The sequence below is a fragment of the Notamacropus eugenii genome, chromosome 1 (assembly GCF_028372415.1).
Source record: "Notamacropus eugenii isolate mMacEug1 chromosome 1, mMacEug1.pri_v2, whole genome shotgun sequence".
Lineage (NCBI taxonomy): Eukaryota > Metazoa > Chordata > Mammalia > Diprotodontia > Macropodidae > Notamacropus > Notamacropus eugenii.
In genome coordinates, this window is record NC_092872.1 from 376,531,682 (window position 1) to 376,547,348 (window position 15,667).

Below are 15,667 nucleotides of genomic sequence, written 5' to 3' on the forward strand. Positions count from 1 at the left end.
ACCCACATGTGACGGGATGGGGATGCACAAAAGAAACTGAGAAAGGAACATTCAGACAGGCAGGAGGAGCACCAGGAAAAAACAGGATCACAAAAGCCCACAAAGAGAGAAATGCAGCAAAGAGGTCAAGAAGGACCGCAGCACTTCATCGTGAATGGGGAAAAATTAAAACTATCTGCTCTAAAATTCATTGTCTGAGGTGTGACATGGCAGGAAAACCTGAATCCAATTTAATTCCATTCAATATACATTTATTAAGGACTGTATGCAGCATGTTATAGCAAGCTGGAGGAAATATGAAAATGAGATAGATATTCCCACTCATGTGGCATTTGTAATCTAGCAAGAGGATAAAAATCCATAAATAACTGTAGTAAAAATAACATGAAATAATGAAGTTAAAATTCTTTTTAAAAAAATAATTTCTGGAAAACAGAATTTTACAACTGATTGAATTTAGTGCGTTTAAGAGAAAGAATCAAGAATGACCCCAAAGTTACAAACTTGGGTTCATGGGAGGATGGTGTTAACATCCAAGGAAACAGTGAAATCAGAAGGGAGAGGCAAATTAAAAGAGGAGGAGGCTGGAGGAGAGAAGTTCAGTTTGGGATATGTACAGCTTAAGATGGTTTTTGTATTCAGGATAAAGTTTCACACACACACACACACACACACACACACACACACACACACAAGGGTTTTGAAGGAAATTTACCTCTTCTTGATCTCTTCTCCTTTACAAACAGAACCCACCCCACCTTTTAGCTACAGTGCCCCATCCACAAATCTACCACTACGATACACACTGCATGTCAGTAAACAAGGTGAATGCGTAAGTACGATTACAAAGAACAGTATACATACTTTATTAAGCCATCTTCCATGTAGATGTCCGCATAAAAGGACTGGTCATCATTGACTATTCTGCCCCCTTTAATAAGAAGACGGTCACTCTAGAAAGGAAGGAAAATGAGAGTTATTGTAGCATCGGAAGTGGAAAAGGTTGTCCCTCACTCTTCTACGCTTCCTGCTGGAGGCAGCTCTAGCACCCAGCATCAAATCCTGAAAAGGTAAAAGGGGTTTATCCAAGAGATAACATCCTCTAGAATTCAGCACTTCAGATGTGGTACAGCAAAAGAAATGTAGTCCAGTTCAACTCAATTCAACAATATTTATTATCTGCTATGTGAAAAGCCTGCCCCAGGAGCGGAAGGAAATATAAAGTTTAGGAAGGACCTTGAATGCCAAAATAAGTAATCTGTTTTCTATCTTAAAGGCAATGGGAAGCCAATGGAGGGAGAGAAGGGAGGAAACAAGTGCCTCCAATATGTCAGATATTGTGCTAGGCACTTTACAAATATTATCTCATTCCTCACAACGACCCCCAAAGATAGATACTATTATTATACCATTTTACAGCCAGTCTCACCTTCATAGACTTTCTAGTCTATTAGCAATTAAGACAAATGAACAAATGGTGATCATACAAACTGATGCTTAACAACCTGTCTGCCTCAGTTACCTCATCTCTAAAATGAAAATAATAATAGGACTTACCTTATGGGTTATTATGAGGATCAAATGAGATAATAATTGAGTTAAGCACTCAGCACAGTGTCTGGCACGTGGTAAATATGTCATCATCTCTAATGCAGAAACAATGTGGGACGCTGCAAAGAGCCATGGATTTGGAAACGGAGGACCTAGGTTGAACTACTGCTCTGGTGTTTCCTAGCGATCTGATCATAGGCAAGCCCCAACCTCATTGAGTCTGTCTCCTCATTTTAAAATGAGGGCCTCGGATTCAATGGCTTTGATTCCATGTTTCTGGGCTGACTTTCCCTTTAGAATGTTAGGCCATGGGATCCTACCTATCACTGAACCCTTAAAAATCTCTCTCCCACAATCTACAGTACATGTCCAATTTCTACCCAGTTTTCCTCTCATGGATTCTAAGCTAGAGAGATCATCTTCCTATAAAATTCCTATCATTTATACATGCCAGTAACCAGTTCCTCCTCATTGATGAGAATCAGATCCAGAATAGAAATTGTCTTCATTGATTCCTCCAAGTTTCAATGGAGACAGGTCAAAAATAAGAGCTCTAGTAGATTCTTGATTACTTTATAAAGCTCACAAGGAAAGTCTTTAATATGATTCCCAAATGTCTCATCCAGCCTTATCATACATTACTCTATATGCTACACTGGTCCCTCCCTCGACACTTCACCTACCACCTCCATGGCTCTGTGCTTGGCCCTTCCCCATGACAGAAATAGGTGCCCTCTTTAGCTCCATCTCATAGAATCCTTCACAATCCCTTCATGACACAAACTCGAGCACCTTTTACATAATGCCTTTTCTGATCCTCCCCTCCCACTACTCCCCCCCCACACCAGCTGAAGCTCTCTCCATCCCTAACTACCTTGCATTTATCTACCTCATCTATTTCCTCTTTTTGTCCAAGTGGTCTATAATATTTTGGAATATCAATATCACTTCTGCAACTGTCTCTATGAAATCTTCAACTAAATGCATCCCACCACAATTTCTTCACAAGACTTTACCCTAACCCTTCTTGATAATAAAATAGCACTCAGTCTCCCTTCGCCTACCACATTCCTTCTGTCCTTCTTCCTCTTTAACATCTACCCTGAATAGGACTTCTCTCAAATCTCTCAGAGGACCGATGAGGGAGGCTTTGACCTCAGCCCTCCAATCTCCTTACCCTGGAGAGTAAGCTTGCCCTGTGTCTCTTCTAATTTGGTAACTACTGGGAGATCAGACAGCTAGAAGGCTCACAACCCTCTTTTTCCTTCTGCCTCTTCTGTCAATACTCAGCTCAGGAACTACCTCCTCTATAAAGGGCCCCCTCCCCATCGCTGTCTCCCTCCTCTCTCCATTGTCCCACTGTACCCTAATCTTGTATTATACTGATTTGTGTACATATTGTATCCCCTTCAGTACACCCTACACTGCATGGACAGCAAATGCCGTTTCCCACTTTGGCATTCCCCAATACCCAACACACAACACATATTAGATGCCCAATAAATGTTTTATGAATGGCTTTGCCTCTTCTTCCTTCCCTGTTCTTACCTCCCTGACTCAGGATTTCCACATCTGGCATCTACATCTCCACCTGGCATAAAGAAATGGATGAGTCTAACAACTCAGTATCTGAATGCATGTATAGTATTTTGAAGGCCAGTCTTAGAAGTTACCTTCTCAATTTATAAAAATGATTTCTGGATTGCATGGGGTTAGAAATAAGCCCCTATATTTGTTATTTTGGACTTCCTAAATTCCCCTGTCCTTTGAGGAATTTTGTATGCTGTATGTAAATGTTTCCAATTACTGGCTCCACAGGCTAATAGGAAACTACTTGAGAAGGAAGGAATGACAAAAGGCACAGCTCCCACTGCCCCCCCAACATCCTGGATACAAAAATTGACCTTAGGCCAAGCATAACAATAATTTCGGCAATCAGTTCCCTAACCATTTAAAAAGGGGTGTTGTCTTTTTTAAAAATTAAAGTTCTATCAAAGCCTTTTATTCTGACACCACTGTAATTTCTGAATATACCCCCCACCTATGTGCTCAGTTCTGGTAACCAAGAAAGACAGATAAGTAAAAACCAAGGATTACAACCACCACTTCTGATAATACACTTTGTGCACCCATTCTCAGCTACCTCTCCTCCTTGGAGGGTCATAACATCAGAGATGGAAGAAAACTTAGAGATCATTTATCCAACCCCCTAATTTTGCAAATAAGGAGCTGTAGTCTAGAGAGGCTAAGTGATTTGTCCAAGATCACACAGTAATAAGTAGTAGTACTGGAATTCAAACCTAGGTTCTCATTCTTAATCCAGCCACCTCTCCAGTGCACCACATATATACCTCATTCTTTCTTTTTTGTGGGTCCAAACTGGTTATTAGAATTGTACCATGTCTGACCCAACACTCAGTCATGATCCTGCAATCATTCTGTAGAATTTTTTTCTGATCTTGCTTACATCACTCTGTATCCATTCATACAAGTCATCTCATGTATCTCTGAATTCCTCACATGTGCCATTTCTTCTGGGCAGTAATATTCCATTACATTAACATGCCATAATTTGTGCAGTCATTCTCTTTTTTCAAAAATATTTTTTATTTCATGAAATAGTTCTCAATTATAGATAAAAAAGAATTTTAACATTCATTTTTGAAAATTCTGAGTTCTAAATTCTCACCCTCCCTTTCATTCCTTTCCCCTTTAATAAGGCAAGTAATTTGATATTGATTATATATGGGTCTGTCATCCAAAACAAATTTTCCTATTAGTCATATTGCAAAAGAAAACACACACACAATCAAGAAAAATTAAGTACATAAAAATATGCTTCAATCTGCACTCAAAAGTTCATCAATTCTTTCTCTGGAGGTAGGTAGCATTTTTCATCAAGGGTCTTTTGGAATTACCTTAGATCACTGTCTTGATCAGAGTAGCTAAGTATTTCACAGTTGATCAGCCTTACAATATTGGTGTTAATGTGTACAATGTTCTCCTCATCTTGTGCAGTCACTTCTAATCCATGCACATCCACTCGATAACCAGGCTTTGCTAGTCCAAAAGGCACTGCTTTTAATATTTAGTTGCATGCAGCACCCTTTCTTCTTCCACTCTTTGACCTCCTTGTGTCATGGGGACATTGCCTGTTGGCTGCCTACTGTTTTTAGAGGCAACATTTAGAGTGTAAAGAAAGATGGAGAGAATAAGGCTGCACAACAAGGGTGGGGACTGAGGCCCCACCTACGGACCCACCTTTGTTTTCATTACTGCAGCCAAAAGTTTCAGCAGTTTCAAATGAGGAAAAATATGTTTCTGAGAGAGGGTTACAAAGGAGGCTGTGACTGGATCAAACTTGAGAATACAGAGGATCAAGGTCAGAGAATTCTCTGAAAGGTCGTACTAGAATTTTAAAGGAAAATGTAGTAGCACTCTAATAAAACTGACAAAGCAGCGCCACCTCCGCCCCCCCCCCCCGTCATCATGTACCTCTGTTTTTCCAACATGTACTCAAATTTAATCACTATTCATAACAAGAAACAAACATTTTGATTATACAGCAAAGAAATCACAGGACCACAGATTTTAAGTTGGAAAGATCATCTAGTGTTAATGCCATTCTACAGATGGGGAAACTGTAACCAAGTCATGAATGGCAAAGCCAGAATTTGAACCCAGAGTCAACCTTTTGACTCTGAATCTGTTAGGTGAATGCTGGAAATGTAAAACAAACCTGGGATCTTCTCCTGAAAGCTAGGCACTAGACCTGGAGTCAGAAGGAGCTGAGTTCAAACCTGTCCTCAGATAATTAATAGCTGTGTGATTCTGGGCAAGTCATTTAACATTTGTCTGCCTCAGTTTTGTCATCTGTAAAACGAGGACATAATAGTAGTGGCTACATCCAGGGATTGTTGTGAGGATGAGGTAATGTTTGTAAAAGAGAAGTTCTGCAAACCTTAAAATGTTATATAAATACTAGCAGTTATTCTCATCATCTGTACCAATGTGACTGACACAAAAGGACTTGAGAGATCCCTTCTTAAAAAGCTGAAATAATTTTATTCCATTACCTTTATCTCTTATAAATTCCTTCTAATAGACCAAAGTATTATTTTTTAATTTTATTTTAATTTATAAAATAAAATAAGCATTTCCATAATATAGTAGAAGTAAAAGATGACTGCACATGAAACTACAGATCTATTTTGTACAACTTTCTATTCCTTTTAAAGATACAATAAAGTTATTGTGTAAATTTCTTTTTTCTTCCCTCCCCTTCCCCCTACAGATGGCTACCATTAGACACAAATATATATATATATATATATGTATACACATAAATGAAATCATTCTATACACACTTATATTTCAGTTCTTTCTCTGGATGCAGAATGAATCTTTCTTCATAGGTCCTTTGTAGTTAATTTGGATATTTTTAAGTCAAAATGACTTAGTATTATTTTTCTATTAGAACTCTGAACTCAAAAGGTTTATGGAAATAGCCAAGACTGGGTTTTTTACCTTCTTTTTATCTCCAGTGGTTAGCACAGTGTCTGGAATACAAGTAGGTGGCTTAATAAATGTTTGCTGAGTTATGGTATATGAATGTAATGGAATATTATTGTTCTAGAAGAAATGATGAGCGGGTGGGTTTCAGAAAAACCTGGAAAGACTTGCATGAACTGATGCTGAATGAAGTGAGCAGACCCAGGACAACATTGTACACAATAGTAGCCACATTCTGTGATGACTCACTTTGATAGACTTTGCTTTTCTCAGCACTATAATGACCCAAGACACTTGCAAAAAACTCATGAGGGAAAATGCTATCCATATTCGAAAAAAGAACTATGGAATTTGAATGCAGATTGAAGCATACTATTTTCTTTTTTTCTCTTTCTCATGGTTTTTTGCTTTTGTTCTGATTCTTCCTTCACAACATGACTAATGTGGAAATTTGGATGGTACAGTGGATAGAGCACCAGTGCAGGAGTCAGGAGGATCTGAGTTCAAATGTCACCTCAGACACTTGACACTCACTAGCTGTGTGACCTTGGGCAAGTCATTTAACCCAACTGCCTCATCCTGGGTCATCTCCAGTCATCCTGATGAATATCTGGTCACTGGATTCAAATGACTCTGGAGGAGAAGTGAGGCTGGTGACCTGCACAGCCCTCCCTCACTCAAAACAAAGTCAAGTGCAAGTCATGTCATCATTTCACTGGTGGCATGGTCTTCTTCGGCAAAGAAGGATGATCACACAATGTGGAAATATGTCTAATATGACTGTACATGTATAGCCTACATCAAACAGCATACCATCTTGGGAGGAGGGAAGAAATTTGGAACTCAAAATCTTACAAAAATGAATGTTGAGAACTAAAAATAAATAAATAAACGCTTGCTGACTGACTTTATCATACCTGTGTCCACATGATACAGTGGAAAATGTGCTAGATTTTGGAGTGGGAGGATCTGGATTTAAATCCTGACTGTAGTTACTGTGTAATATTAGTTACTTACCCTCTGTGGGATTACCTGAGGCCCCTTTTTGCTCTAAATCTATGTGGTTCCATGCTACAATCATCATTCTCCTGCTCCTCCCTCAAAGTCCTGAGGATGACAGTAACTGAGCCCCAGTGCATCAAGGCTAGTTAGTTCACTTGACAGTTAAGGAACAAGAGCTGCCTTGGGCCTGTCCCACCCTGGAGAAAGAACACAAGTGTTAATCCTAGCAGAATTAACACCATTCCTACTGGTATTTGAAACCCCTTCAAATGCTCATTGAACAACTCTCCTGGTACCTCTAATCTAGCCAAGTTCAACAAGTAAGGAAAGGGCTGAGATGAATTTGTTGGCCCAGTGTGGACCTCAGATAAAACAGAGCAGATACACAAGGGAAAGGCAAAGTTGTAGAAAATAATTCAACCAATTCTAGTTTGTAAAAGAGAAAACCAGACCCACAGAGGAAAGAATCCAATTGAACAACATAAGGAAAAGCCAAACTAGTACACAGATTCCTGGATTGGCAGAGCTCTCCAAGGTCACTGAGTTCAAAGTTGTCATTTAAGCAAAGAAGGGAACTGAGCCTCCAAGAGCGGGAAGAGATTACTGAAAGAACTGACCCCCACATGCCCTATGAGGGTCAGCTAATGTCTAACCTGTCTTCAAGTAACCCGAAGGACTGGGATATGAAAGAAGGGTTGATCTCCAAAATTCTGTGATTTTGTGAAGCACCTTGCCCAAAGTTTTAGCTGGTTAGGTGGCAGAGCTGAGGCTCAAAACAGAGGTCCTTCCAATTCCTCTTCAGGTGCCCTTCCTGCCCTCCAGCAGCCTGTCCTCCTGGAGCCCCTTAGCCCTCCCATGCAGACTCCCGTAGACCCATGCCTGCATGGGCTCGAGAGTCAGGCTCCAACCTTGTTCACATAAGCCAGGGAGAATCCAAGACAATACGGTCAAAACTCCCTCCCTGGAGAACAGCTCTTGTCAAACTAACATATAAACCTGGCTTGTTACTAGGAATAAATGGTGAACAAGGGCATCTAGGTGGCACAGGAGATAGAGTACCTGACCTGCTGTCAGAAAGACCTGAGTTCAAATACAGCCTTAGGCACTTACTAGATGCATGACCTTAGGGTAAGTCACTTAACCCTGGTTTGCCTCAGTTTCCTCAGTTGTAAAATGAACTGGAGAAAAAAATGTCAAACCACTCTAGTTTCTTTGCCAAGAAAACCCCAAATGGGGTCACAATGAGTTAGACACAACTAAAACAACTGAACAACAAATATGGTGAAGACTCCACTTCCCAAACCACCAAAAGCTATTAGCTAAAGACAATAAAACATCACACTCTATGGGACTGGTCATTTAAACTTTCCTGGGCTGAAAAGAAGCCATACTGTGGGTAGCTCAACTTTCAATCAATATAGATGATGCCATCCTGGTTTTAGCCTCTTCCAGAGGCTTCTAATGGTGGTGGCATGAGTAAGCATGGGAAAGAGTAGCAAAATGGTAGAAGTGACATCTTCTGAACCCATAGGCTAAAGCTACCTAGGAAAGAACCCTAAACTGGGTGTCAGAAAACACTGGTTCAATCCTGGTTCTGCTCCTATTTTTACAACCTAGGGCAAGTCAGTACATTTTTCTGAGTTTCAGTTCTCTTATCGGTAAAATGAGAAGAGCTGGGCTAGTTTAATGATTCCTAACTTTTTTGGTCCCCAAACTCCTTTCAACAACAAGATGTTGCAAATTACCAGGGTAACTTAATATGCTATCTCATACTATTCTTTTAGTTTTATTAAATGCTTTAACTACAATGATAACTTTTGTGCCCCAAAAACTCCAAACTAAAATTTATAAACCTAGAATGGTTCAACCATACACATGCTTGTTATCACTGAGAAAAAAATATATATTTATAACATAATTAGGCAATCATTCACTGCTAAAGACATCATTAAAGAATTTTTAGCATGAAGTCTTTGCATCATGGTCTTGAACCCCCAACAAATTCATACCACCAAATGGGAACTGAAGGGGAATGAATTTGCAAAGCCTTTTACATTTACTACTTTATTTGATCCTCACAACAACCCAGAAGGTAGGTAGGTGCTACTATTATCCCTACTTTATAGATGAGGAAACTAAGGCAGACTGAGGTCACACCTCTAGGAGTCACTGGAATAGGGATCTCAGTTCTCTAGAATCCTATCCAAGTGCTTTCTCCACCACACTCTACTGTGTAACCTACATCAAAACTATTAACCAATAGAAAGGAGAGGTTTTTTTGGTCCTTATCCAATAAATAAACAAGAACCCTTTGAAGCATGGTCTTAATATCCCAGGGTGTTCACACCACTGAATCATAACCACTCTGGGCAAGATGATTTCTACAAACTGGTTCCAAAGGAGTCAAGAAATTCTGGGAGACAGAAGAGCTTGATTTTTTTTTTCTAATTCATTTGTATTGTTTATAGCATCTTGCATCTATGGAGCACTCTATCCTTTTAAAAAGTGCTTTCAAACATACTGCCTTAGTGGTTCCTCACAACAGACCTTATGTACCAGGCAGGACAGATCTTAATAGCCCCATTTTACAGACAAGCAAACAGAAAACATAAGAACACACCAAAGGTTCAGTGACTTGCTCCAGGCCACACAAGTGATTAATGATTAGACCAGAAATAAAATCCATATCTCCAGGCCTTCGGTACAATACGTGTTTCATGGACCACAACATTCCCCATTTCTGCCTATAGTGAGGGGTATCTTTCTGGCAGTAGGGTACTTCTACCTGTAAGGGGCTCCTGCTCCATTCTTTTGGGGATTATATAGGATAAGCAGTTCCAAGGCCAAACACCCTTTGGAAGTCTCCCCCTCCAATTTCCTTCAAGGTACCACTTAAGAGTAAAAGGCATTAAAACTTCACCTTCATGGCCTCAAAGTGTGGCTGCAGCTTATAAAAGCATCTAATTTACAACCAAGAGTAGCTCAGGCCTTTGAATTTACCTCACCAGGGTGTTATAAAGATTAAGAAAATCATCTGTAAAATGTTATGCACTCCAAGGGCTTAAAAAAAACCCAACAGCTCTATAAATGGGCTGTGTTATAAGAAAGCGCTCTGGAAGCCATTAGATTGAGCGGTGAATGGATGGTATCTATAAACACAAAACCAAAGCAGAGGCCAGCAAGCCTGAGTTCTGCCTTGTCTCCTCACACTTACAGGACTTTAAGTGCCACCTCCGCCTGTTTTGAGGTAATGAGGCAATAAGCCCCTTGGAGAAACGAAAGCCTCTACTGGCCCTCATCCAGTCAACAAAGCCAACATAGACCCAGCGCTGGAGGAACATCTGGTTAATAGTCCACAGGCCATACTGCAGCTGTGAAGAAAAGATAGTGCCAGGGGAAGAAGTCAAGATGTAAAAACAGCCAATGAGAGCTGTCCTCAATCTGAGGTGATTGTCTTTTTTCATGATTTTCAACCAATCACAAAACTCTGTGATTCAAGACCAACCCACTGAAAGGTATGGTCAAGGTACAGTGCAGGTAGTTTCTCTCCACCTCAAATAAATCAATTTACATGGAGATTACGGCATGGCCTTCCTAAAGGGAAGCCTCAACTCTAAGGAATATGTGATATGCCGGTGTGAATGCAGTACCCTGTTACATGTGTGCTGGCCGGCAGATCTAAGACAGAAGAATTTCAGGATCACAGAAAGAAGAGAGGAGGGTTTGGGAGATATTACTGCTGAGGTGCATTGGGTGACCGGAATGTTGCCTCTGTCAGGGAAACAAGGCATACAATGATGCCTGGAGAATTTTAAAAATGAACGTCACATAGGACAACAGAAAGGCTGAGCAGAAAACAGCGGACAGCCGATGAGGAACCTAGAGGAACAGAAATAAAAAATGTCATCAAGGAGTTGTACAATGACAACAAAGATAGGCTGGTCTTGCTAGTGGACAAGGAGAGGGATGACAAATGGACAGCCGGAGTGATTCTTCAATGGAACCCAGCAATGTTGGGGGAAACTGAGGAACCCCCCCTAGGACAATGGGTAGACCCTTTGGACTGGGGATGATGATGATGATGGTGGTGATGATGGTGGTGATGATGGTGGTGGTGGTGGTGGTGGTGGTGGTGGTTAGTATTTACTGGGCACTTTAAGGTTTGCAAAGTGCTTTAAAATGATTACAGACACACCTTGTTCATTGTGTTTCATTTTAATGCACTTTGAAGATGTGTTTCTTACAAACTGAAGGCTTGTGGCAATCCTGCATTAAGTTTATTGGCACCATTTTTCCAACATGTGCTCACATCATGTCTCTGTGATACTTTTTGTGCAATATTTCAAACTTTTAAATTATTATTCTATCTGTGATAGTGATCTTTGATCAGTACTCTTTAATGTTACCTATCTAATTGTTTTGGGGTACCAGGAAAAGTGCCCATATAATATGGTGAATTTAATCAATAAATGGTGTGTGTTCTGACTTTTCCACTGACCAACCATTCCCTCTCCCTGTCTTTCCTTCTCTCCCTGGGCCTCCCTATTCCCTGAGACACAAGAATATTGAAATTAAATCAGTTAATAACCCTAATGGTTCAAATGAAAGGAAGAGTCAATTGATGGGGCAAACTTAATTGCTGTCTCATTTTAAGAAATTGCCACAACTACCACTCTGATCAGTCAGCAGCCATCAACATGAAGGCAAGACCTTCTAAGAGCAAAAAGATTATGACTCCCTGAAGTGAATCATTTTATTTATTTTTATTATATTATTTTACATTTATTTTGTTATAGTAATCATAATCGCAAAATTATTTCAATTTTTAATATTTGATATTTACAGTTAAACAACTTATTTTATTAAAAGATTAAAGTATTTTAACTAATGTATGTATTTTTTTAGAAATAATACTATCGCACACTATACTACAGTATAGTATAGCCTATAATACAGGGTAAACATAACTTTTAAATGCACAAGGAAACCAGAAAATTCATGTGACTCAATTTATTTCAATGGTCTGGGACTGAACCTGAAATATCTCCAAGGTATGCCTTTATCTCATTTGACCTTCACAACAATCCTAGGAAGTAGGTATTATTACTATCCCCACCTTATAAATGAGGCAGTCAGAGGTTTAAGTGATTTGCCCAGAGTCACTCTGCTAGTAAGAATCTGGGACAGAATTTAAACTCAAGTCTTCCTGGTTTCAGGTTTGGAGCTCTATCCACTGTACCACCCAGCAGGGTTAAGAGTCCTAATAGGATGGATGGGCAGGGATGGGTTCATAGGGTCACAGATTCAAAGCTGAAAGGGGCCTTAGACCTCCATTTAGTCCAAATTTCTTACTTTGCAGATGAGGAAACTAAGGTTGATAGGTGACTTGACCAAGGTAGAAGTGGCAGAATGTATGATTAGGGGAAACTTTCAAACTGACCATCTCACAGACCCATTTGGGTATTTTCTGCAAGTGGTACAGCAGGGTATAATGGGAAAAGCACTTGGAGAGAAGTCCAGAAAACTGGGACCTAGCCCTTAATTAGCCAGTTATGTGACACTGTTTAAGTCATTGTCTTCTCTGGGTCTTCATCTGGAAAACGAAGAGATTCGAACAGATGATCACTAAAGTCCCTTTTCACTTTTACATTCTATGGCACTATTGGGGAAAAAAAAGAAAAGCTAGATCTTTGATTTCATCTGTGTGAGGTATGCCTAATAAGGAAATCTTCCATCCACCCAATTCATCTGTCACTTGGAGTCTTAATAGCACATGTCATATACTGTAAGCAGTACAATAAAATTTTTGCTCAGTCATTTCAGTTGCATTTCACTCTTCATGACTCTTTGTGGAGTTTTCTTGGCAGAGATACTAGAGTGGTTTGCTATTTCCTTCTCCAGCTCACTTGACAGATGAGGAAGCTGAGGAAAATCAGGTTAAGTGACTTACTCAAGATCACAAAGCTAGTAAGTGTTTGAGGCCATATTCGAACTCAGGAAGATGAGTCTTCCTGAGTTACAATTAAATAGACTGCCTATAAATAACATGTTGGATCTCTGCGGACCAATAAGGTCAAAGTCTTCTGAACGTTGCCAAGAATCCGGCCATGTGGACAAACCTATCATCAATAATGCTGGGACGACGATATTCTTCATTTCATAACTGCACGGTCTACAAGTTTAAAGCCAAAAGGCATTTTTAAGAAGAATCCAATCATTTTGATCCATTAGCAAACATTTACTAACTACCTACTATGTGCTAGGCCCTGGACAAAAACAATCCTTTAATGAGGAACTTGCCCAGGAGAGTTAAGTGGCAGAGCTCAGATTCTAGGGCTCATGCCACTCCAGTAAAAGTATTATTTTTTGCTATTATTCAGACAAGGTGTCAGAGGTTCTGGCATGACCTTCCTGGATCTGCTGTCTGATGCATATTCAATGTGTTTTCTACTACACTCTACTGCTTCATCATCATCATCATCATCTTAATATCACCCTCTCCTTTTGCAGATGAGAACAATGAGGTCCACACAGCTGGGGTCAGAGCTGACCCCTCAAACCCAGGTCCTCTTGGTACTCAGTGCAGTGAACACCTATGCCAAGCTGTCTCATCTCCTTTTCTTGGTTACCAGTTGTTCTCAGTTCCTAACAGAATCAGTCAAGGTCATTTTCAACTGTCCCATCCCTAGGCCTCCCCCCTCCAGAGAAGTTTCCAATGACTCCTGCCATCCACCATTCCCCGGAAAATTAGCACTGTTGAGAGACAGATCACCTGCAAACTGTCTTCCTAGCAGGGGAGCAAATACCTTGTAAAAACATTATTCCTTTCTCTCCTGCTTCTTCCCTGGAGCACTGATCTGTCTATAAGACTCTCATTTACAAACATGCATTTTAAATACAAAAAAAAAAAAGGGGAAAGTGAGGGGAACAAGGTCTTGGAGAATAATGCAATTTCTTGGCTCTGGGTTCTTTAGGGCTGGAAAACAGACCTGGCGAGACAGCGGCCTATGCAAACTTCCCCTCAACTGCCATAGATTATCACCTCTGAGTATACCAACCTTTCTGCCCTTCTGCCAATCGCCCACATCATATAACAGTACTTACAAAGTAGTTAGATGGGCTATACAGAGGTTTAATTAAAATGTCCCAGATCTCAATCATAAACAAATTTCACCCTAAATAAACACAACACAGAAATGTTACATGTATGTGGCACAACTCCCTCCCCCTTCCCTTTCTCAAAACCAAATTTCTTATGTTCACCAGGACTGACTCAACCAAGGCTCCTTAAAAGTTGCAAGAGTACAGAAGGAGGAAAACAGGAAGGATGGTACAGGACAAACCAAAGAACTGCATTAACATGTGAATATAGGTTCAGAAGATCAGTTCACCGAGGGCAAGGGTTCCACATCTTGGTGTATAGAGTACATATCTTGGTGTATATATAGTACTGTGCATTGCACATAGGACAGCTAAGTGGCACAGTGATTAGAGTGCCAGGCCTAAAGTCAGGAAGACCTCATTTAAATCCAGCCTCAGACACTTACTAGCTGTGTGATCCTGGATAAGCCACTTAACCTGTTTGCCTCAGTTCCTTCATCTGTAAAACAAGATGGAAAAGGAAATGAAAACTACTCCAGTATCCTTGCCAAGAAAACCCCAAATGGGGTCACAGAAAGTCAGACACAACTGAAAAATGACGGAACAACTTTAAAGAAGCCAAGGGCCAAGAGCAAAGCAGCTCTACTCAAAGAGCAGAGGAATAAACAGGGAAGATGCTCAGGGGCCTTTTCCTCAACCCCCTGCCAGTGATTCTCTTCCCTTCAGCAGGGGGCCAGACAAGGAAGTTTTATAGATGGATATGAGGTTGAGGCTAATATGGGGAAGGGAAATGGTGGTGGAGAGAAAGCTAACATGCCATCAGGGCAGGAAAGGATTCACAAAACTGGAGGATTTAAAGCAGAAAGGGATCTCAGAGGCCATCTAATACCACCTCCAACATGGCACGAGGCCAGCCATGGGTCAGCAAGGACACAGGGCCGCCAGAACAGGAAGAGGCTATATAAAATGGATCTAAAGTGGCAATCACCAAAGGGGAAGTCTGGGGTACAGGCAGAACAACCCAAAGGGTGGAGAGCCTGGAGCCAAGTATAAATGGCAGCACTGGGAAGGGGACGAGCTGGGCTAATGGAAGAAGGCATGGTCTGCCAGGCTGTTTGGTGAGGCTTTCTAAATATACATAAAGGGCAGCCATGTGGGATGAAAACCAGCAATCAGAACACTGTGGCCAGCATCACATTACACAGGTCTGGGCAGCATTAACACATGACATGCCATTAAAAAAGGGGGAAAAGTCAAGGGGGAAAAAATGGGAAAAAGTCAAGAGCTGTCAATCAAGAGGGTCTGGATTCTAATCCTGTCTGCCATGAATTCAGTGTGTGACCATGGGCAAGTCATTTAGTTTCTCTATACCTCAGTTTCCTCATTTATCAAGGAGTTCTTCTTAGAGGCAACTATGATCTAGTGTAGGGGTGTCAAAATCAAGTGGAAACAGGAAATGTTAAAGTAAACATATGGACCTCTGTGGACTGCACATTGATTT

General features: G+C 40.6%; 1 protein-coding gene across 2 annotated transcripts in view; it reads right to left on the reverse strand.

Moving 5' to 3' along the window:
- The window catches only part of DPYSL3 (dihydropyrimidinase like 3), a 142,306-nt gene that overhangs the window by 47,711 nt on the left and 78,928 nt on the right, over positions 1-15,667 (reverse strand). For both annotated transcript variants that reach the window (XM_072630671.1, XM_072630672.1), the window contains exon 2: positions 865-953. In XM_072630671.1, the coding sequence (XP_072486772.1) occupies positions 865-953 (89 nt within the window). The remainder of the gene's footprint in view (positions 1-864; positions 954-15,667) is intronic.